General features: G+C 42.1%; 1 protein-coding gene across 1 annotated transcript in view; it reads left to right on the top strand.

The window, feature by feature from the left end:
• The first annotated feature begins 2,193 nt into the window (after window positions 1-2,193).
• The window catches only part of LAPTM4B (lysosomal protein transmembrane 4 beta), a 60,218-nt gene continuing 37,958 nt past the window's right edge, over window positions 2,194-24,453 (top strand). Inside the window, exons 1-2 of the mRNA XM_082045585.1 lie at window positions 2,194-2,315; window positions 19,043-19,154. Of these exons, the coding sequence (XP_081901711.1) occupies window positions 2,220-2,315; window positions 19,043-19,154 (208 nt within the window). The 5' untranslated portion in view covers window positions 2,194-2,219. The remainder of the gene's footprint in view (window positions 2,316-19,042; window positions 19,155-24,453) is intronic.

Raw genomic sequence — 24,453 nt, 5'->3', positions numbered from 1 at the left:
ATGGCTACACAGATGGCCATAGACAAGGTGCTGTCTTCAGCAGTGTTTCCTGCATGTAGGACTCACAGAAGATCTAGGTAGAGACCAGCTCATTCTGCTTGACCTTTGCAAGCAGATAATATATGCATGCACAGTTTGGGGCAGATAGAGACTCTTAACCCCCCTCCCAGCAGTCAGTCCCAGGCACACAGGCTGTGAGCCACAGTCCCACTCCAGCCACCAGAGCTGAGCCCCTTGCCTGCCTCACCCGTGCTGGTTCCCCCAGTAGCTGGCACTTACTCCTTGCAGCCCCCACATGTGTTGTGTGAAGAGCGAGAGTACACAGAGAAATAGTTACAAAAGGATTAAAGAAGAAATGGTGATTAGGCACAGGGCGGAGTCAGGCAAGTGTACTTTGCACACCATTGACCCCTTTTATACCCCTTTCTGTCTGATCCCCCTTTGGTCCTTCCCGATCCCCTTCCCCTAATCATTCCTTCTTACATTTTGCAGAGTTCCACAAGTCCCCCTTGAATATCCAAAATCCTCATGTTCCTCTTGTTTGCCGCTTCTTATCAGTTACGAAGTCCAGATGACCGTCTCCAAAGCTGCGTCTGAAGCTCTTCAATGACTCATCAATCAGTAACTGCAGACTTTTGGTCTTTGGCATTGTCTCCATTGTCCCTTGTCCACCAGGTCTGTGTCTTTGTTTATCACTTCCCCTTCTTATCTCCTTTTCTTTGAAAATATCAGGTCGTTGATCAGATAACCTTAATGAAGCAGATGCTTTTACCTTCCACACACCCTTGCAAGGTGTACATACAGTGTTTAGTTTTTCTAACATGCTTACATTCTGCTATTAAAACTGAGGTCTCTCAAGGTTATTGGTGAGATAGTCTGGATCATGTTATTTGGGATTTTCCTTTGATCTCTGGAATGTTTGTTTTGTCAACATGGATGTTACATTTTACCATAATTTTAGTGTAATTTTTGAATATGAATCTTGAAAATACAGTATTTGTCTTATGCACATAATCTAGTAGAAGTTATAAATTCAGTGTCAAGTGGCAGCACACAAAAAACCAAACCAACCAAACAAACAAAAAACCCCACTCAAAACAGCAACAGCAAAATCCCAAACAAACCAACCTGGAAAGTTTTTTAACGACAAGCTAAGAACAGAGGTTACAGAAGTTCCTACTTAAAGTACTTTAAATATAATTTACTGTAGTGGCTTTACAAGTAGGGATAAGGCATAGTTAGAAGTGTTCCTTCATGCCAAGTCAGCTTTTATCTTGGAGTTCCTGTTCTGTGTAGATGTATGAAATAAAGAAGAGCCCAAAAGCAACCATATAGGGAAATATTTGAGTAATTTTCGATGTTATACCTTAATGATAAATTGTGGGATTTGGTAGTAAGCCAAGACTGGTGGCAGTAAATCAGGGTCAGGCTAGGCATACAAGCCTCCTGTTAGAATTTTGTTATTTCCTCTACAGAATGATACAAGTATCAAATAATAAAATATGGAAAAGCTGCTTGGTAGGACGTCTAGGTTCTGCTTGCATCCGTACTCGAATATGCAGCTTTGGGCCCTTCCTCCCAATGCTGCTTCCCTCAACACCATCAGGGCGTTAACTACAGGTAGGGGCAAATCCAAAGCATTCCATGATCTCCGCCGATGTTAACTTTCTTTCTTTTTTTTTTTTTAACAGCGAAACGGATTTTTATTTCTATCGGTTTGCCAGTCAAGAATCGCTATAAGCTCTGCTCAGGCAACATGGTCATGGGCTCCCTCTCATCACACCGGTTCCAGGCACAGCCTGGGGAGGGGTGGGGGGCACCGCCGGGAGAACGGCACTTGAATGGCACTTTTCCACTACCCCTGACGTGCCGGGGACACGCATGCCGAACTGCCACCTTACGGAACTCCCTCCACTTTGTATTTTGAAATCCTTCAGTGCCTTGCCCTGATTGCTCCGGTGCCCTGGGGTTTTTGGGTGGGGTGGCCGGCGTTAGTGCTTCTAGGGGCGCGGGGGGGTCGGATGCAGCACCGCGGTTGCAGAGGTGCCGCCACCACCCGCGGAACTGGCGGGGATTCGTCCCGCCCGCCGCCGCCCGGGCCGGCTCCCCCCGCACTCGGTCCCGCCCGCCGGGAGGGGCGGCCCCAGCCCGGCCCCGGTCCCGCCTCCGCGGAGCGGCGCGGTCAGAGGCGCGGAGCGGAGCCCGGAGGAGCCGCGGAGATGCTGAGCTCGCCCTGGACCCGCTTCTACTCCAACAGCTGTTGCCTCTGCTGCCATGTCCGCACCGGCACCATCATCCTCGGCGTCTGGTACCTGGTAAGAGCCCCCTACAGGCCCCGTTTCCCCGGGGGTGTCCCCCCCGGCCTGGGTCGGTGCGTACCGGCCGCAGGGGCAGCCTTGGCTGCTGCTCGGCAGAGGGGGCTGCCCACCGCAGCCCGGGCGTTTTTTTGGAGATAACCCTCCGAGGAGTCATGTTATTATTAGCAGTGTAGTGCTCGGTGAGCTCCAGCGCTGCCCCGCTGCTAACCCACGGGTTATCTCTCCCTGGCAAGGCGGAGGCTGGTATTTAGACTGTCTAAATTGGGAAATGTAGCATGCGTTTGTTTAAGGGTCAGGGGGTATGGGAACAGCAGACACAGAGCACGGGCAGGCTCGCCAGTGTCTCCAGAGAAAAGCTGTTTTGAGGATGAAAATGTAACGAGTGAAGATCCCTGGTATGAGGGGTTTTCCTGGCTCCCCCAAACTTTGGAAGGGTGTTTCTCAGGCCAGGGCTGACTGCAGCCCCGAGGCCCCACTGCTGCATTAACTCGGGCAAGGCTGCCCGGATTCCGACCACTCTGCACAGAAAATCTTGTTTTATTATCTCTGGTTGCTGCTTCGTGAAGAAGTCAGGTGTCCTCATCAGTGCTGTTCCTTGTTTGTCAGATAACTGTCAGTATTACCAGTGGCTGTCTGGCAGAGGATTGAAACCTTTCAGGCAGCTGCTATCAGATACTAGAAAGACTTCTTTCTTCTGTCAGTGTTATAGGACATAAGAGTGAGCAACTGACCCTCAAAGCACAGCTTTAATGGGTTACCATCAGTCCCAGAGGTTGTTTGACACATTGTTATTCAGCCAGGGAAAAGACTCGGTGAAGAGGAGGCACATTAAGACCTCAGTTCCTCTCCTGCCTTTGACAATCTTTTCTCAATCCCTTGGGTGGCAATGCAGGAAAATCGGCTTTCCCGGAGCCGGCCCTGCCATCGTCGGGGAGTTTGCAAATGTGTCATGACAATAAAAAGAGCTGGTTCGTTGCTTTGGGTTATGTAGATGTGCTCCTCAGCCTTCTCAGTCCTCCCTGTCTCTCGGTGTGAGAAATCAGTCTCTGTCTGAAGCCAGAGCCATGCAGAGCTGTTTGCCAAGCATCATTTTTAAAATGATTGCAGACGGAAGCAGATTAGACTCAAGCTTATTTGCTAACTACTGAAATTCCCTTCAGAAGCAAGTGAAAAATGCAGGGCTAGATTCCATTGTAGGACAGCTCATTAAGTAAATTCAATCAGTGTAATAAAAAGGCTAGGTTGACATTTATGTCCTAGAAATCATAGGAAATGTTCTATGTCCTATAAAATACATATTTCACCACTGAGAAAATGGTGCTTTAGTTGAACTATTTCTTGCTCCTGGTTTAATAAAATGCAACATCCACACTCTGTGGTATTTGGAATATTGACAGTAAAGAAAAAGACACCTCTCTTTGTCTAGCTGCAATGAAGTTTTCAGTAAGTTGTAATAATGCCTGAAAGCTTTTGAACATTTCTTCCAGCATGCTTGTTATTTCTTTCTGCCTTGAGCTGAATGAAGCCTTTTCACATTGGCTCCACAAAGACAAGGATACAGATATTTTAGCTGTTCAGTGGACCTAAAGATATTTGACCAAGAGGAAAGTACAACAGCTAGCCTTAGACACAAAGAAGCCTGACAGCCTTTTAGACTTTGTTACCTATTATGTTGATAACATTTAAATATCAGTGCACCAATTTCACATAGTATTTTTCTGCAAAATCTGTTTGTAAGTTTTCTTTTCTAACTAGCAGTTATTTCCTGATTTACACTTCTTCCTACTTTTCTTCTTTTGATTTCATAGATCTTTTTCAGGGCAGATTTCTGAATGACTTCAAACAGACAATCATTCATAACATGTCAGGGTGCAAAGTTTTTTCTCTTCTTTCTCCTTTATTGCAAATATTTTGATTTTTAAGGGTAGCTATTAAAAATAGAAATTTAGATGCACATTGATAATAAACACTAAAGCTTTTTGCTTGCTTACAAAGTTAGGAAGCAGTAAGGAAGGAAAGAGTAGCTCCTTGAGTAAATACCCTGGTTGAAAGGCCTCGTTTACAAAGCCCTATACAAAAATGCTGTTTTATCTCAGGTGTTGTTTTATCTCGGCACATACCACGCACCATTGAGAATTTACATAAAAATAGATGCTGTCCTAGTGGCAATTTTTTTCTCCGCATGCTTTTTGGGTGGTTACATTATTCCAAACCACACATGAGCTATGAGTATTACCTCAAATAAAGTTCAAACAAAAACGCCTATGATTTTTTTCACCACACCTGTGTGTATTCTGTATACTGTTTGCCATTATGTTTTACAGGAAATTACCTGAGGAAAAAAAAAAGCACCCCCCTAGAGAATGGCTTTCTTGTTGCTTTTTCATATCTCTCTACTGTGAAATGTAAGTTTTATTAATTCTATGACTATGAATACAATGAGTCAGTAGCAGATGCTGCACTCCTGAAGAAGGAAAGAAAATAGTAGCTTGAAAGTTTTGATAGGCTTTTAAAATTTTGACATGTTGAACCAGTTTTGAGTTAGTACAGTTTCAGGAGGCAGAATTTCATGTCTGAGTAAATGTGGGAAAAATAGTGCATTTGTCTGGGATGATGTTTTAGCTCTTTTGTCTTTATGTTTTAATTGGATGCTTGAAATACTACAAATAGTGGAGAGAGTGGGGAGCTGAGTGCAGGTGGAGTCATGAGGGCTGAATAATGATAACACTTTCCCCCACAGGCAAGGGGAAGGAACACTGTGTCCATTTCCAACGCATGCCCAGCAGCCATGGACCCTTACAACCATCTTATAAAGTATCAATAGCTGGGAAATAAATATTTAACTTTGCTCTATTTTAGAACATAATGGATCTCAGAAAGCTAATGTTTATATAGCTGTTGTGTTGCAGTTGTTTCTTCCTAGTACAGCCATAGGTACTGCATCTAGAATAATATGATATAAACCAGCGTTACATTATATTGCAATATAGTATACACAATACATTATATATTCTACCATACAGCAAGTCCTTCAATGTAAAAAGTAACTTGTAAAGGGCGGAGCAGCCAAGTATCAACCAGAGGAAATTTCCTGAAAATAATATCTAATTGGGTTGCAAAATAGTCTGCACTTCAAGAATCAGTGTGCTGCCTTGGGTAGAAAAGCTTAACAGGGGGTGCTGCAATGTTGAATACAAACATTATGCTGGAGATTAAAAGGGCAGTAATAGGGCTGGCTAGAGTTAATATTTATTTCAAAACCTAAGGACCATTTTGGCTCAGATGGTTATTAATCTTTGGGTTTTGTCCCACTGGCATAGACTATACACTTCTCTGCATTGTATCAAACATGAAGTCAGAGATCACAAATTAATAATGCAGGAACATTTGGGGCACGAATGTCTCACAAGTGTCATATTTGGAAAAAAAAAAAGGAACATGAGAAAGTCACTTTCAGCAGCTCAGTTTTGTTGTAGGCAGCTTTATCAGCATGCTGTTCAAAGCAGTGACACTGCTGGAAGGAGTCAGCTTCAGTTCTGATCTCCCTGGGGTGCTGGAGTCCAGGGCAAGGCTGGCACTTGTGTCAGTTCCAAGTGACCCAATTGGTTCTGGTGAGTCAGAATAACATCCCCATTGATAAGAGCATTTATAAACACAGCTTATCTTCTTCCTGGGTAAATCGACTACACTTTCTTTATGCGAAACACAAAGAAGGAACAATGTCACATGTGTTGACAGTGCCACGGAAGGATTTCCCACTCTCCTGACACACAGCAGTGGGGTTTATGCACACCCTGAGGCTCTGTTGGCACCAACTGGGACAAAGGGAATTATTTCCCAGTGACTTGGGAGGGGGGAAGATGAAACCTTAAGGCATCCGTTCAGAAAAAAAATAAAAATAAATAAATAAACCTAATGTTAAAAGTGGGAACTTTCATTTTTGGGTGATGGTTGCCCAGTGGCCGCTTGCTACCTGCGCCGCTGCAGCAGTGCCCTGGGCACGGGCTGCTCCTTCCCCTGGTTTACCCCAGTCCTGCAGAGCTGTCCAGCGCCGCCGATCTGCGCGCAGCACCGCGCTGCCCCCCACTGCTCCCCGGGGCCCAGCAGAGAGGGGCTAAAAATAAAAACGCATGGAAGACCGAGAACCTTTCGTAACCGGGAGTTATCGGGTTGTGCGGCTGAAGGACGTGCAGTAAGAACATAAATAGAGCAAGGCGAAGTTTTTAACCAGGGTGGCTTCAACGTTTGAGCTGCTATTTGTGGAAAGATCAGCATGAATTGCTAGTCGTGACATTTCAGTTCCAGACTTTTCTGAATATACAGTTGCAAAAATGCATAATTTCTGTCTGCACCTCAGTCATTTTTTAATAAAAGGATTGAATCCATATGGATAAAACATGTACTGGTAGTGGTCTTTTTATAGTGAAAGGAAAACCCTGGTTGCTATGGGCTCATTGATTTACAGGCTGAACACCCTGCTGAGATCAGTAGAGTGCACTTGACCTAATGTCAAAAAGAGAATCAAGGTATATATTTTACAACCGAGCCACACTTATTTCCTTGTCTTTTCCAAGGTCCATGCAAAACAGCATGTATGGCAATGTGCTTAAATACCAGTTAGAAGATTACTGAAATCTTGGCTTACTTGGCAGGGAATGGAGGTCAGCACTGACTGCACACGTAAACAAAATATACCTACAGGGAGGTCCTTCCAAGGTGCTCTGTTAACTCCTGCAAACATAACACTGTTTGAGACCCACATCAGCAAGGGATTGTAAGTGTGGGTCCCTTGAAGATGATGAAAAGGCCCTTTCAGGGAAAATAAAAGAAATTCTAAGAAAATATTATGTTATTAATTATCTTCAAACCTGTGAGAGTTGCGAGATTTTGAAAACTGAAAAAAAACCCTGAAGCTGTGAAAGGGGGGAAACTGCAACCTTAGAAAGCCTGATATTACAGGGAATTGGAAACTTTGCAATCCCAGCACAAGGTTGTGGGAATTTGGATGAACAAAAGTATGAGGCCTTGTGTTTTACTTAGAAAATCAGCTTGCTTTGTTTTTATCTGGAATGAAATTGGCTAACAAATAAAGGATCTCCAACTTTATCTAGATATGAATGGTCATAGTACATAAGCCAGCTCATTGAAGACTCTGTTCCTTTGTATTAGCCAAGGATGTTGCTGCCTGTGTCGTGGCAGCGTGATACAGCTGGGATGTTGGGCTGGGTCACCCTGCAGGCACTTCTGCCTTTACCGCCTCCACTAACAGTTCAATGCTGGTGGCACTGGGGAGAGAAGCCTTGCAGAATGGGGCTCACTAGGAGTCTACCAGGTAATTGCCCCTTTGTGGCTCAGACCTGGACAGTATGTTCAGGAGGAAAAGCTGGATGGTGTCAACGACATAGCTAATTCCTGTCCCTTGGTAGGAGATGTAGTGTCAGCAGCAGGTGAGATTCCTCCACTGGCAGGTAAAGGAGTTGTGCTACAATCTGAAATGACATGAGAATTCCAATTCTTGTAGTGGAAATGGCTGCAGTATTTATGTCCCAAGTGCTGTGTCTATAAAATTATCATTGGCTTTTCTGTTGTCTGTGCTTCCTGTCATAAAATGAAAGCTGAGATCTTGAAAAAACCAGTAACTTTTTCAAGTAACTCATTGGACATTTCCTGTATATATACTTGCTCTTAAGGAGAGTGGAAAGAAAACTTGGAGTTCATTATGAATAAAAACAATTATGGATTCTACTTTCAAAGGCTTCCCTGTATGATTGATGCACAGGTTGAATATTCTACTGAGACCGGAATCAGAGGAGGTTCAGGGTATTTGCTCTTGGAGTGGTTCGCCTCCTTTTCATTATCTTCTTCAGGACCAGTGGGAAATAAATGACAGATCCTGCACGCAAATATCTGCTCAGGGCCTGCATGGTATTTTCTTAAGAAACTGAAGACATATGTGTGCATTTTAGACATGACAGAGCAAAAAATAAAGGCCAGCAATGATTGTTAGTGTGAACAAAATGTGTCTTGTCTGAAGGACCTTCTCGATAACTACATTCTGATTGTAACTTCTCTAGAGAGACAGTATTAAATAACGTAACAGGTAATTGCTTTGAGAATGGCTTCTGGAGAACACCTTAAGGAACTCCTTCCACCACGCACAAACCCAGGCTGGTTTCTGCAGTGCAGGACCTTATCCCACTTGCTTTCTCCAATTAACTTTTCAGGCCCTCTTCAGTTAAATTACAAAATGAAGTACCGTATGTGATGAATTTAAATCACACAGTCAATAAGACAGCTTGCAAAGACTGTAATCACTCACCTCTGGGTGACAGAATCAATCTATGAGCAGGCCAGAAAGATGATCTGAACAAAAGATGGATAAATCAGTACACCATATCCCAAGTCGCCTGTGCTTTCTGTTCTGAGTGAAAATAGCCAGGTTTGTGTGTTCACTGTGTTGCAGAGAGGAGCAGAAAGAGCGTTTTGTCAGTCCTCCCCAAACTCTGTCATACATCCGTGTGTTTATTGATGATTTTGTTTTAACAACTTTTAAAGTCATTAGAGGGCTAAAATTTCTTGTAAGCATCTTTTGGACAGTCCATGTATTTACTAAATTGTTTATTAGTCTGTAACACAGCACAATAATTTTCTAAAAATGCCTTTAGGCTCTAATCCCCTTAAATATGCATATTTTCTTATATTCCCAAATACTACAGTAGGATTTTTCACAGACTATATGAATCATTGCAATCATAGCTGATAATCTGCAACAGTTCTCCAGGATAATGACATAGTTGTCTCTTCTAATCAACAGAGTTATCAATTCAGAAAATACAAAACTTCATAGAATACCTTTCTTTTTCTTAGTAATGCCTTCAACTGGATAATAAATTCTCTGAGATTACAAGGAGCTGTTGTCTTCCTCCAGTGAGAAAACAGATAGTTGGTTGTTAGAGGAGCAAAGTTTACATAAATGCTTGTTGAAGGTAAGAAACCCATTAAAAGTCCAGTATGATATAATTACATTTGGGTTTTTTATACAAAAATCATGAATGTATTTATAAAAAGGAGAGGAGGTATTACATTAATCAAGTAAAATGTGTTTAGAAGTTCTGTTGAAGGTTAATATGTATCTCCTAGTGAGCCAGAAGAGAACACATTAAGCTTCGTAAACTGATGGTTGATTAGACTGACGTCAGTGAAAATGCAATTAGTCTTATATATTCCTGGACATATGGAACGGATGTTGCAAAATAGCCAGGAATTAATTTCCTTGATTGCTTTCTTCTTCTCCGGCTTTATTGTGAGGCTCATGGTTTGACTGTAAAACTCTGTAAGTTTAAAGTGAAAATGTGCAGGGGAGTTTCTGTGCTGTTCTGCATCTGGGCTGGAGGTTTAAAGCCTCAAATTTCCGAACAGTAGAGTAGGAAGAGAAAACACACACTCACTGCTGAAGGTGCAAGGGAGTGCCTCTGGTCAGTCTGAGGTAGTGAATATGCCAGGAAGGCATCACAGAGGAAATAATCTGGACTTGAGCCTAACGCACTGTTCCTGGTCCTCCATGGGTCTGCTCTCTTTCAGATGTCTGCAGTCAGCACTGACTACCCTCATCCTGGTCTTCAGCCTTTAGAGAGCTTTTTAAAGTGCTGTGGCTGTTTTTAATTTCATTCCTGGCTTGTGCTGAGCAGGGTCTTGTTCTGTCAGGAGATATATTAATCTACTTCAAAAAGAGAGGACAAATGCTTTTGGCAGAAACACAGGTTTGTGGGAGATTTTCACCTTGTAGAGGTGCATTTTCCACATGTGAAGCAGCTGTGCCCAGGTAGATCAGATGCATGTGATCATGTTGTTTACTATTGCAATAATTATCTGTACCATACCATCCTTTTTTTGCTATGCCCACTTCTTCCTTGCATAACTAAATAACTGCCCTGGGTTGCGGAGTGATGCAAAGATGCAGTTTACTACTGACAGCCCTGGTCCCTTGCATGGCATCTGTGGATGTTGCCTGTGGGCACTACATAAGAATAGTCGATCGAGCGTTTGGTGTGGGTTTTCATTATCATTTATTTATTTATTTATTTGTTTGTTTAAATTAAGTGGACATATGTGGCTTGCTGTCAAAAGCTGGGGCACACTCGTCTCACCAGCGCAGTGACTAGAAGTCAGTCTGAGCACGGACAGCATCATGGGCTGGTGTGGGTGAGACATGTGAGCTGCTGGCCGGGGCCAGCTGCCTTGGTCAGTCCAGCCCAGGTACTCAGCTGCTCTGTTACAGCTGCGCTGTCCCATCCTCTGTCAGAGGTCCACACTAAGGTTCTGACCCCTGGGAGCTGCCATAAATCACATCAATAACGAGTCTGTCACAGGTCTGCCCTCAACCTTTAAGAGTCACCTGCACAACTCAAAAATTAATTTCTGTAGTCAAAGACATATCCCAACTGACCAGTTGAACAACTCTTTCTCTAATAAGGTTTTTATGCATACCAATTTTTTGCTATCTCTCCGCAGCATCCTGAACCGAGATGTGCTTTAGTAGAAATTGTGAGTCGGTCTGGCAACGTTATGATTTGAACGTGGATATATGATTTTATTTCCCAAGGCTGGGCAGAAGACCTCAGTAATAATTTTCAAGACCTTTCTCAGAAACAGTTTCGACTTCCTTTAAATACAATGTAAAAGTAACAAAGAAACCACCAACTAATTTACATACAAATATCCTCTTTCCTTAAACCTGACAGGACTAAGATTAAGTATATAACAAATTAAACTCTATCTCCAGGGAAGCAGAAACCTCCAGTGTGCATCCTGCACAGTCTATCCATCTAATTTTTCCTTTATAAATTTAGTCATTACCATATTTCATTAGTAACAGACCTCTTGTGGTTTTGGTTTTAGGACCATTAAAAGGCTGGCAATAGGCAGTAGTTGAATCATTTGTATAGAAGAGTGCTGATAAATTATGCTGGACTTCCTATATCAATTTAATCAACATAGCCTTTGAATTTCAATGCTTAGTGTCATTATAATAATCAAACTTGAGTTTTTATATAAAGCAATTAAAATATTTTGCACAGCTTTTTATTATGTGCTCTCTATAATATGCACTCTGTAAAATGCTAGTCTGAGCCTGCTTGGATCATTCTTTGATTTCTCACAAGTAATCTGGAAAAATAAGCATCAAGAATTACAGGCTTTGCCCTGTCTTCTCCAGATTAAAGGACATAAAAATTTAATTGCTACTTTTGATCTGACTAATGCTCTCCCTATTTCAGCGCAGTATTTCATGTAACAGCCAGAAACATACATTTTGAGAAACTACACAGGGAGGTAAGAAGGAACAATCTGTGCAGAGAAGATTTTTTTTTTTTTAATTCTACTGTTAGTTTAAGTTTGGGCAACAGCCTGAAGCACAAAGGCTTATATTCTGTTTATAAGATGCTTTGTAATAAGACCAAGCACGTGAATGAACAGCTCATCCTTTTCTGTATTCCTCCAGCCTTTTGGCTTCAGTAATAATGGCTGGTAATGACTTTTACTCATGAAAGGGGTGAAGGATTTCCTTTAACACAGCTCTATGTAGCCATCATTCTGTTTGCTTTCAGACCGCTATGTTTCATTGGGTGAGCCAGACAGTGTTCAAGAAGAGACTGGACAACAGCCTCAGACACATGGTGTGAACTGTGGGGTTGTGATATGCAGGGACAGGAGTTGGACTCGATGTTCGTTGTGGGTCCTTTCCAACTCAGGGCATTCTATGACTCCAGTGTGGATGAGTTTCCTTCCTTGGACCATTCATTATTTTGTGTATAACTAACACATCTGCAGCTTGTTCCCTAGCACTGGAGAGCTCAAACATTTTCATTAGCACAAGGCAGAAGGCACAGTGGAAAAAAAGAATGAGAGGTATCTACTCTGACAGCCAGGATTCTCTTGCTCTGCATTTCCTAGGAGTTCAAGCCACTCAAGGATGTGTGCTCAGATGTAGCTCCTGGGTACCCTGATGGAGAAGGGGACTGAACTGCTGCCATGAGATCTGTAAAGAAACTTGGGCACACGGGAGGAACACCTAATTCCTTCTCACATTGTCTGTGGCAGTCTGACAGCTGTAAAAACTTTACTTCTAAACTGCCTCTTTGTTACCTCTTTAATCAGAATTCAGAAAAAAAAAAAAATATATATATATATATACTGTGTCTAGCAGGGAGAGAGAACAGGCAGAAAAAGCTTCTTATACTCAACAATACATCATAAACATTAACTCATCATCAGTGCTAACAAAGAATTTTGGGAAAGGTGCCCCAGATAGTGCAAATCAACACTGAACTGCTGCATGAAACCCTGATTTGATTTCCCCCCCTCCCCTTTTGTAGGGTTCTTTTGTCCTCTTGATGAATTAAATTGTTATTGCTTTTATTAATGTCTTCAATGCTGGAAGAAAAAAGCAAGAAAAATGCAAAGAACATAGAATCATAGAATCATTTACATTGGAAAATAACTTCAACCTATCATTGCCAAGTCCACCACTAACCATGTCCCTAAGTAACACATCTACATGTCTTTTATAAACATCTCCAGGGATGGTGATTCAACCACTTCCCTGAGCAGCCTGTTCCAATGCCTGACAACCCTTTCAGTGAAACAAAGCGTGCTGAATGGAAAGGCAAAAGTAGACAGGGACAATTAAGGATGTTGACTTAAGTATATGTTTTTCATGCATTCTTACTTTTTCTAACAGTAGTACTGACTTCAAATATCCAAGTATTCTAAAATGTTTACAAACTTCTGTTGTTAAATTTGTTTCAAGGAGCAAAATATTTTAAGATTAGAGTTTTGTTTCTATAAGAATGAACACCCAGAGTCATAAACTTACCTTGAGTTTTTTGAAGGGGGATGGAGGGCATGGGGTTTTGTTTGAGACTCTCTTCAGTTTTATTAAAAACATTTAGGAATTCTTTCTAGTAAAATTAATGTCATTGGTGATTTGCTTCAATAATATCTCTACAGAGAGCAACAAACTAAACCCTGTCAGTTTTATGTGGGTTGGTTGGTTGGTCGTTTTTTGTTGTTGTGGTGGTGGTGGGTTTTTTGTGTGTGTTTTTGTTTTGGTTTGGTTTTTAATATGCCAGAATTGTGTGTGCCAGTTCGAAACCTGGCCAAAGTTTAGGAGCCTTGGTCAGCAGCACCCGCAGATGGCTCACTGTCCAAAGTTCTCAGAGAAATCTGCTGTTATTTAATGCTCAGTCACAACCATTTTTGTTCAGAAACATCATCTCTGTTTTCATCTGGTAGCTCTCAGATACAGGACTGTAGAGTAAACTACAGTGATGTTTTTGGTGACTAGCTAATTCAAAAATATAGACTACAGAAAATTGGGGGTTAACCCAGAATGACAGCGTTTTTCATTAAATCTTTTTTCATTATTTTCTATATCATAAAAGCAAAGTTTATCTTTACAGTTCTTTTAGTTTTCCCCCCTTATCTAGGAGTATGGGGGTTTTATACTCAAATGGGTTGTTCACTGTCATTAAACCAGCTCCCTAGAACCCTGACAGGGAGCACAGGAGGTGAATTAGTGCTCTACCAGTTCAGAGATTTAAGTAGTGTGCTTAAGTGAATCTCTCTTGAGTTCAGTGAGGCTGAAAACAGACCCAGACTTAACAGTGTATATACATATTTCACCGCATAGACAGCATCCAGACAGTTACATTCATGGATTCAGTTATAAATTGAACCCTCAATATGAATAAAGCTAGGCAGTTTTCTTACTTTTTCCCATAAATATAAGGAACTCTCTTCCCTACACTGGGAAGTCTTGGGAGAACTGCAGTAGAATATTTGTAGGGGGCACCCTGTGGACTGTAACAGAAACATTGATGCACTTTTGATACAGTGTGTCGAGTTAAAGTAAGCTTAATATTTCCTCTTCTAAACTCATTTATTAGAACATTTATTTCAGTTCTTAACTGTAAGCTGGAGGAGGCAGGGACAAATTATGCCATTGTAAGCACTGACACATCTTTTCGTATTTATGGACATCTATAGAAGTCACTGGCTTGAGCATTTCTCTGCTTGTCTTAGGGATCAGCAAAAAGATCTATGTTAATGGCATGCTCTTAGGAGCTACCGGAGCTAATTTTATTTCAGGTAAGCTGGGATAGATATGATGCAGCTGCATATCTGTGAAGGGTCTGAAATTATAGTGGTACTCATTTTCTCATCACCTGTTGATACAGTGATTCCTGACACCTTCCCGCCCCTGCCTTTTATCTCCGTGGGTCACCACAGTTCACTGCTGATCTCTGGAACAAATGATATGGAAAATAAAACAGCACGCTCATTTGTGGCAGAGGTCTGAAATGTTAGTGCATTATACAGTTTCTAAATGCTGGATGCTGTCTGCTGTTGCTTCCTTGCATCCTAAACACTGCACGTTCCCTCTAGCAGAGCTGCCTCACATCACACATAAGCTGCTGGCTCTTTATCACAGTACAGATGGAAGCAGCAGCAGCAGCTGGCGATGCCAGTCCTCAGCACATTCTTGCCTTTCTCCCTAGTGCCTGCATGCACCTTCTCTCATGCAGTTGTTGCTGTTTAAAATATCTTCTACCCAAATCTGAAGCTGTTTTGTAAGCCCAGATCAGAAAATCCAAGTAATGCTCCAATATTTGGACTAGCTGTATCCTCCATAATATGTCCTGTTTTCCCCTTTTCATGACATATTCTGAGGTCTCTGCAAAGCAGAGTTATTTTCCTCTACATTGACAAGAAGCTGGATGTATTCCACCTGCTTCCCAGAGAAGCAAGATTTGGGGATTTTTTAAATTATTGTTTTATTTCTGAATCAGGATAAGAGGACAGTTGGGCATTTCTAGGACTTTCTGTGAGATCTCTGTCTAGTCCCTTATTAGACCACTCTGGGCACCGTCCTGGAGGTGCTTAGCCCAGGTGCAGAACTGGGGGCTGGTAATGGGGCAGATAATAAATCAGGGCCAGGGGCCATCGAGGGAGCCCAACCAGGAGCAAAAGGGGACATGACCAGGGACACAACTGCAGACGAGCTGTAACATACATTCAAGGAGTCCACCCAGGAAGCATGGCTGGAGACTGGCACCCTGTGGTGACACACGGGTGGGGTGATGACCCCAGCCTGAGCTCATATGGAGACTTGGGCCATGGGCTGTGGTCGGGGGAGGAGCTGACCAGGGCCAGTAAGACCTGTTAGTGCTCCCCGGGCTCCTCCCCTATAACTCTGGGTAGCATGATGGCTGTAACCAGCAGCAGGTCCCAGTGGTCACAGTTCTGACTTGATAGTGGAAAATCGTGCCATTTATTCTTACTGCTGAACACCACCCTGCTGCATGAACATGTTTCTGTGTCTCCATTCACAAAAGCAGGTTGGTGTCTCATTGGGAAAGTGTAGGGCCTAGGTACTTACTGAAACTTCGAATAATGAAAATGCTTTCTAAGCATTGTTAATTGTTACATTATTTGTTGCTGGAGGAATGTAAGGAAGGAAGGAAATCTTTGCCCTGTTGAGAGAGCAGAAAAATACTTTTTTCCTAGAACAGAGATTTCAAGTCTCATGCCAACTGCATGTAGCAACAGGGAATCACTTAATGCTCTTGTCCTTGATTATGTGACCTTGGAAGATGCTACATCAGTAAGTTTTTAGGCACATTAAATTTATGCGTTAAAGCATTTTTCAAAATTCAACAATCACATCACTTTCAAAACAAGATTAAAAACCCTAACAAATACAATACACCCTACTGTGCACACATTTCTTCTCAGAGAGAGGGTGAGCAAATAAACATGTGGTGGATTTCACTTCTGCTGCTGACAGCACAGTTGGAAGGTGCTCAGAGATTATGAGAATCTCAAGAGAACAACCTGATAGAACAGAAAAGTGATGCACTAAAGAGCATTAGAGAGATTCCTACTGACCGCAGCAGACTTCAGATCAGGCAAACACAATCTCTGTCTTATACAGAGACTTAAAGGCAATGCTGACAAATACATAATCTGAATCTGGACGTATCTATATGGAGAAAGTAGAGTGCCTAGGTTGGTATTTTATGAATCTTCCTGACTATATCTGTATGGAAGATTAAATTTGTATGCTTTTAAAATAGCAACACTGTATATGTTTATAGCTTCTGATTGTTTGGTTGTTTTGAGTACTCTTCTTAAGTAACATATATCTATTACTGGCATATGTCCTCTAACTTTCCAGAAAAGAGTACAAAGCAAGAACTGGATTGTAACAATAAGTTATACGTAATTTTTAAAATTAAAAGGATTTATAGAATATAACTTTGAATCTTGAGTCATCTGTCTTCAAAGTCAAGGCAAGAGCATCTATGGCTACAGCACTCCCAATACAAGGCTATTTAACTGTTCTATGAAAATATGCTGTAATGAAGATCTCAAACCCCTCCAGACAATCTCTTCTGCTATCTGATCATTCTTATTGTTCAGCAAGCTGCCTAACCTAAATTTCCTTTTGCTGTAATTTGAATATTTTACTTTACTCATCTCCCAGTAGATCTGGAGAAAAATCTTTTGTCTCCTTCTTTTCCTCGCCTTTCTGCTTATAGAAGACTGAGACCTCTCCCTCTACCTTCTCCTCACTGAACTCCATTTTTGTCCTGGTCAGCCACATTTTCCAGATGTCTGAACATCCCCTGTTCTGTTGCAGGATCCTCCCTGGGGTATTTCTTGGTATGTTTGAGACGGGCTTCGAACAGGAGAGGCCCTGTGGAGGATGACTTGTGTGTCTATTACCCAGGTTCCTGCAGTGCTGCCCACCACTGTGCTGCTGCACGGAGGAACTCATGGGGTGGCACTGAGTCATGTTCAGTTTATCCTTGTCATACCCAGAGTCCTTTTTAAGAACTGTTACCTACTCAGTTGTTTCTCTTCATTCGTCTGCAGTTTTGTCACAGATGTGATGTTCTATGCTTATTCGTACTGAACTGTGCTCTGTTGTCTGAATTCTTCCATAGTTGGTCAAAACTTTTTAAATCTTGTCTCCTGAAGTGCCTATGGCTTGTCCTTGTCTACAAATTAAAGAAGGATACAAGTCACAATTTGCCTGAAATACCAAATCTTTCAGTGATGCTGAAAACCCAAATCAATATGTTTTCCATGCTGGTTGTGAATTCCTTGACAACTATTCTTTCATTACAACTATCCAGCTGTTTTTGCACTCATCTTCCTACACTCTCAACTGAATCAAGTCTTCCTGGCTCATTTATGAAAACCTCATAATGTCAAAAGTCTTGCTAAGAGCAAAGAGGTAAAACCTACTGCTTTTGCCCTCTCTATAAGGCCTCTTAGCCTGTCAGGGAAGGAAAATAAGATTAATTAATTACAGTTTGTCCTTGACAAGTCTGTAGTGATTGTTGATTATGTCTGTGCAAATCTGAAATGGGGAGAAAGTTTGATTATCTGTTCCTGGGTTTATTTTATTCTAAATCTCACAATCTAGCCAGAAATTCTTTATATGGCCTTCCTAGTTTGTAAAGGAATGCTTGTAAACTCTTGCCCTTTCCATTTTGTGAACTCAGTCTATTCTCAACAGTTTTTCAAGAATCATTGCTAACAGATCTGGTATCAGCTAAATTTGATGTAATTTGCCTATCAGAAAGCATTTATCTTACCCCATAAACTTGCTAGACTGTTCATGTCTTATTATATCCTGTGTTCCTACACCTTTTTGTTGCTGTTAGTAACCTGCGATAAGATTAGGATGACTTCGAAGTGAGAACCAAAGCAATAAAATTCACGTTTTCCCAGCATACTCTTATTATCAGCTTTCTTTTCTCCATTTCCCTGTTTATCAGTTATCTTCCTAGTTCTGTAGAATAATCTTTTAGTCAGGCTGTGTTATTTCATGCTGAGCAATCTTCTTTTCTGCAATTAGCCCTCTTCACTTCACAGTGATGTGAGCATTTTGTTCAGATTTGTTTTAAAATATAAATCTTGGCTACTTCTGCATTCCTCTCGTAGCTGATACTTGACAATCCGCTTCTGCTGAATCACTCAGTGCTATATCCTTGCATTTAAGTCAATTATTGCATTTCATAGTCAAAGCCTTAGTGTACATGAATGTCTCTCTGTGTCATATGACACAGGAACATGTGCATCAGACATTGGGCTCACGTTGCCACTTACTCCCATCCCCTCAATGCCCCTTGCTTTAGCAGCTCATGTGCATCAACTTGTCACTCATGGCCTCTTAAAATTCAGCCTCTTCCAGCGAATCAGCTCCTCTTTGATCATCCAGCAATTTTAGAGGGCCTGTCCCCAGTTTCAGCTCTGCAATGCTAATAATCCTTGACCGCAGCACTCATTTGTAATAATCTCAAAATGATTGGTTTTAATTGATTTTAGTTTTTGCAGCAGAACAAACTGAAGTGGATGTACCAGCATGTTCTGTAATTTGAAAGAGCAACAATAACTTGTCTGATGATGTGGGAGGGAGTTGGAATGAAAAGAGGTAATTCGTATTTCATTTTCCTGCTGCCACCTGAGGAAGAAATAGGTCGTCTTTACACAAACCCAAATAAACTAATTGTAATGTTAGTTAAATACTACAGTTGTACAGTTAGAAAACAGCCTCTGTTATAGTTGGCACGGACTGTGGTGGGAATATCCTGCCCAGAGGTTTTTCACTGATTACTTTCAGTCTGACCCTCTTCCTTTTTTTCTCTCTGTAGATTATCAATTCGGTGGTATTACTGATTCTACTGAGCGCCCTGACCGATCCTGACCAGTACCACCTAACCAGTGCTGAATTAGGGGGTGAATTTGAATTTATGGATGATGCCAGTAAGTAGAAACTATTGAAATAACTAACACTCATTGCTCCAGTGTTTATGTAACTATCCCATCATTTCAGTAATTACTGTTCTTTGATTATTGCTTCACCTTAGTATCTTACAGATGCCTTTTTATTATGAAAGGTGTATTCATGGCACAGCTCAAACTGGTTACTGATTAGTGACTTTATCTGTTACCTATTAGTAATCCATCTGCTCTGCTGTGTCCTGCCTTGGCAGAGGCAGAGTCAACCCTTGACATGGAGATGTTATCCCTGAGCATGATGCTGAAAGTCCCAGGAGGATTTTGCAAGTTGCAGGGGGATGTGGACCCTCTGCACCTCCCAACACCATGTCCCACAGTGCTTGCACATGCATGAGAACCCTCACTGCTATTTATGTAACTCGTTGAATGTGTTCATTTGTGTTGTACATATTTATGCACACCCCCAAATACACATGGTATGACCTGTTGTGATAGATGCAAACATACAATTAACTGTATAGTCATAGGTATGTTAATGATAACACAATGCTGCTTCTTTCTCTCACCAAAAGGCATGATAATCAATCTTCAATACAGTTTCAGGGAAGGGTGAGCCAGGCCATTTATATCTCCTGCAAAAACCTCCTATCCTTTGCAAATATTTCTTTCTTCCAAGAATGTTTCAGATTTTTTGATTATGTTTGATTTCTTGATCTACTTTAACAGTTTAAGTTGTATCTAGAAAACTTTTGCTTCAAAGTGGTTTTGATTAAAATGTCTGATTATTTTAATTTCTTTTCCCAAGACTGTTGTAATCTGAAACAAGATCTCCTACTAGTTACAGTGGTGTCTTGCTGCTCAGAATCACACTTATCTACAGCATAATGCTCCATGTCCTTTCACCATTCCCACTGAAGTCAGTAGAAAGATCAGTAGGAAATGGAATAACCTCACATGTAAGCAAAACAGGTGCATCCATGGTGTGGGTATCAGTTAAGAGATGCTTATTTCCACAAGTTCTGTAGCGCAGATACACCTTGAGAGCCTACATTTAATTAATAATAAGGGGCAATTGCTACTTTATTGTGTCTTCATTGAAAAACCACCTACAACTTTCAACTAAAAGTCCTTTTTATATAACTGGATTTAAGAAAGTAAGGACCATAGTAGATACAGATGGGCTCCCAGCTGATTCTGACATATTAAAACTGACTGCCTTGTCCTAATTCTCAGAGATTAACCTTGGTAATGACTGTCTGTCAGTGTGGTTTTATATAGCCGACATCAGAGGCCTGCCAGTGCCCAAGGCTTTAAAATAGTAATTCTGTTTTGTAATGCAATAGCTGTCAGATCAAGTACATTGGGGATTTCCATCTACACTTGAAAATTGTATTTTCTGTATTTTTTTATCAAGGCTTCTGAAGTAAACCCTGCAAGACTGTAAAAGAATGGCTTGTGCGCCAAGTGACCTCATTTCTATTCGATAAAGGGAACATTTCACAAGCACTTAAATTACGAATGAACATTTGAATTAATGTCTCCTTTTATTCTTTGAGTCCCTCTGGTTTAATGCCTTACTGAGTAAAGGCAGCTGAATCAAGCCACTGGCTTTTAGAGTTATTGGAAATAGCTAGCAGGAGAGAACTTTTTTCTTTCTTTTTTCTTGAAGTATGACTGTATTTGTTCAAATCTGAGGAAATGTTTTCTTATGACATAAAGCATCAGACAAACTTCCACATGCTCTTCTCTTGTCCTACTTTTGTCTTTTTTGAAGAAATGTTTCCCAGGTTAGCTGTAGATGCTAAGATGCTTTGGTGTGAAACCAGGTGTATAAAATACAGGAAGATGCATCAATTTTTATTCTAATGAAGGTCCTAAAGTTGTTATTTGCATGTACTTGTGTTGACAAATAATAATGATGGAAATATTAGTAGCTATTTTTCCCATTACTACTTTTGATGTTTATATTGATAGCAAACAAAAATGTGCAGTCATGAAGTTTACATGTAAAACTGTCACACCCTTTCCCTCCCTCCTCATATAGTCTCCTTCATACAAGATCTGAAAATATCAGTTGGAAATAAACTGATCAGCTGAGTCACAGTAGTAGAATTCTGACTAACCTGAAGTTAATGACAGGTTTCCCTTGACTTCCAAGAAACCAGGATTCCCCCAATATTTGTGTTCTTATTTATTTCTGGATGTGCTCAGGCCCGGTTTATGGAGAATTTTTGATTTTCTGTTCTAGCTGTGGGAAAAAGTCCTGCCACGTGCAGAGCCAGAGCCAGGACAGTGCAAACTGCTTGAAAATGCCTATGCAGCATCAATTCTTCTGCAAATTGCTGCTCAGCCTTAATTTCAGGATTTAGCGTGGTTCCCAGGGTATTACCAGAGGCTCCAAAATGCCTGTTTGATTAAGCAGAGAAAGGATTTACCTAAGCACTTAGAAAAAAACCTGTAGGTTATAACTCTCCCCTTCTATTCTAGAAAAGGAAACAAGGGGGAAAATAGTCTGCCAAGGCTTGCCATGCGGCAGATGGATGTACTGGAAGACACCAGCGTGTGTGGTTTGGCTGACGTACATCTGGGAGCAGAGGAAAATGCTGGGCTTCCTCCTGTGCTGGATATTCAGCCGAGCCCATTTAGTCTCATCTTTCTTTTTATTATTTCCTTAGGGCCTGAGGGATTTTAGGGACTAGAAGCTGGACTAGGAAAAATTAGAAATGTGTGAGCTGCCCCATGTAATACTGCTGCTGTTAAGAGGCTAATAATCTCTGGGCAGGAGCTGGAAAAGCCTTATAAATAATTTTGACTTCCCAGAGGGTTTCACCTGAGCCTCCTGCTCTGCTTCTCTAGGCACACAGGCCACAGTCCGGCCATGTCAACAGCCCGAACAAGCAGTGAGTGTTGCTTGGATTTATTCACTGCCTTCAGAGTGTCCCAGATGCATGTGATATTTCATAAGCCACAACTAGGACTGGAATCCTCTGTGTGCCGTATAGGAGATGAGGGGAACTTTGACACCAGCGTCAGCAACTCAAGCCAAAATCCACCTGTGTCCCTGCTTTGGGATGGGTGGGTGAGATAAGCAGAGGTCTCTGGGCAGGACAGGGTAATGTGATGGTCTCTCTGCCAAACATGACATGCATCCAGGGCTTAAAAAGATTAATTCAAATAGAAAAATGTTAATAAAGAAACCCACAAACAGCAGGCTTAGACTTCTGTTGTGGGGTAAAGGGAAGTGGCAGAGCACATACCCTTCCTGCCCCAACCCATCATCAAAACCCATGTAGCATGAGCCCCATGTCACAGGGAGGGGAAAAAAATAGATCCTTGCCTTGGTGCAGCACATTCAGGGATACAACTTTCCCTTTAGCCTTATCCTCTGGAGCAAATGATCTGGGCTCAAAGCTACAGAAAGCTCTTTCCTTCTCGTTGGCCCCTCTCCTTTGGTAGGGAGAAAATGCCTCCACCACATGGGCTGTGCCCCAGGAGGCTGCTTGATGGCCGGCAGTGGAGACACTGAGCTCACACAGGCAGCTTGGAGGAGAGAGCCAGGCAGCAATCCTTACCTGGTAGTAAGGAGGCCAGACTGCTTGATAAATAAGGCCAGGAGGGTGGGCAAAACTGCCTGAGGATTGTAGGTTGCTGATCAGCGGCTTTCTGGCCCCTTCTGTCGGAGCCATGAGCCAGTGATTAGCTCCAGGGCTGGGGCAGCTGATGAGCTGGAGGGTCTGAGGTCTCCATGACTCTACACAGGTCCTGGCTCAGGGACTGGCCGCACTGGCTGCTCTTCCCTGTCCCCTCAGCACCTGCCACCAGCCTTCTCTGCAAGAGAAGAGGGGATGGCAAGGAAAAGCTTGTGAGATGGGCAACGGGGAGCTCCAGCTGCGGAGCTTGCTGTGCCAGCAAGCACCTTCTGGCAGGAGCTCTGCCCAGCTGCACCAGCATCTTCTCCCCATTGCAGCAGGAAGGTAGGATCTCACTGCAAGGAGTAAGAAGATAAAAAAATTAAACTGGTTTCTTTAAAACCAAGCAGAAAACTCAAAAAGCTGCCTAGGATAATAGGCTGTATAACCACCTCAGTAGACCAAGTACAGCCCTTCTAGCCACATAAAGTACACACATGACTGGAAAAATATCCACACAACCCTGTTAGCTTCTCGTTTAATGTGCTACGTATCTAGTTTCATTCTCATTAATTGAAGCCGACACAGCTCAAAAACCCCAATGAAGCCTTAAATGAGAAAAAAACAGCTTGAGCCAACTAGGACTTGGCACGGCAGAGCACAGCTATAGAGACACTGAAGACAAGTATCGTGAATGTGTCAGACCAGAGCTTCAATGTCAAGTTTATCGCAGTTCCCTAGGCTCTGGCTCTAGTACTGTGGTGGTCATGAGCAAAGCAATGCTTGTGACTGCTGCCTCTGCTGCAGGTGAAAATGACAGCAGCTTCCCCTTGGATGTAGCAAATAGGTGACTGGGATTGAGAATGGACACAACAAATAAGTGAGCAGTGGCTTCAAATTGATAGTTAAAATAAAATATTGATCAAAAAAGCCTCTTTTAGAAGAGGTTCAATTGAGGTTAGTGCCTATAGGCAGCTGTTTTCACTTCTTTTCCTTCATCACCTTGATTGTACGTGTTCTATTCAAAAGCATTTTCACAGGATGTATGTGGGCAACTAGAGTAAAAGACCACACAAATAAGAGTGGCTGGAGAGGCTGCAGTACTTTTTCTTAGTATGGAGTAGTTTTGTGGGTTCTTCTTCCTCTTGAGGGCAGAATTTTTATCACCTCTAACATGCAGAGCACAGCCTTACAGCTCCTAAAAAACTGGAGACTGGCCATGGCAACACAGCTTGGATACCTGTGCTGGATGCTCAGATTCTCTGCACAGTCAAGTAAGTGAAGTAGGTGCCTCTGAAGAGCAATTTGGGATGGACTGAGATGGCAACCCCTTCTGAATTACAGGCAGGGAGCTCAGCTGCCTCCCGATGGCATTTCCAAGCACCACAAGCTGAGCTGTGTAAAACCACCAGGTAGGAAGCAGTGAGAGAAGGGGTGCAGCTAACCTCAGTGCTGAGCGCTGCTGCCTCTCCTGGGTCAGACTTGCTTATTTGGACAATATGAAAAAGATTCAAGCGTTTGCACTGTCTCGTCTCCAGACAACTGATCTCCAGGCCCTCAACATACTACAGTGGTTTAAATGTGCTCCTTCAAGTGCCCAGGAGAGGCGTCCCATCCACTAAATTAAGAAGTAGCTGGCAATAGGGATTCTTCTGTTGCATTTGAGTCCCTATGCAATCACAAGGGCAAAATTC

The sequence above is a fragment of the Streptopelia decaocto genome (assembly GCF_964273445.1).
Source record: "Streptopelia decaocto genome assembly, chromosome: 2".
NCBI lineage: Eukaryota > Metazoa > Chordata > Aves > Columbiformes > Columbidae > Streptopelia > Streptopelia decaocto.
Note: the sequence above shows the minus strand (reverse complement) of the source record. Positions and strands in the feature narration are given on the sequence as shown.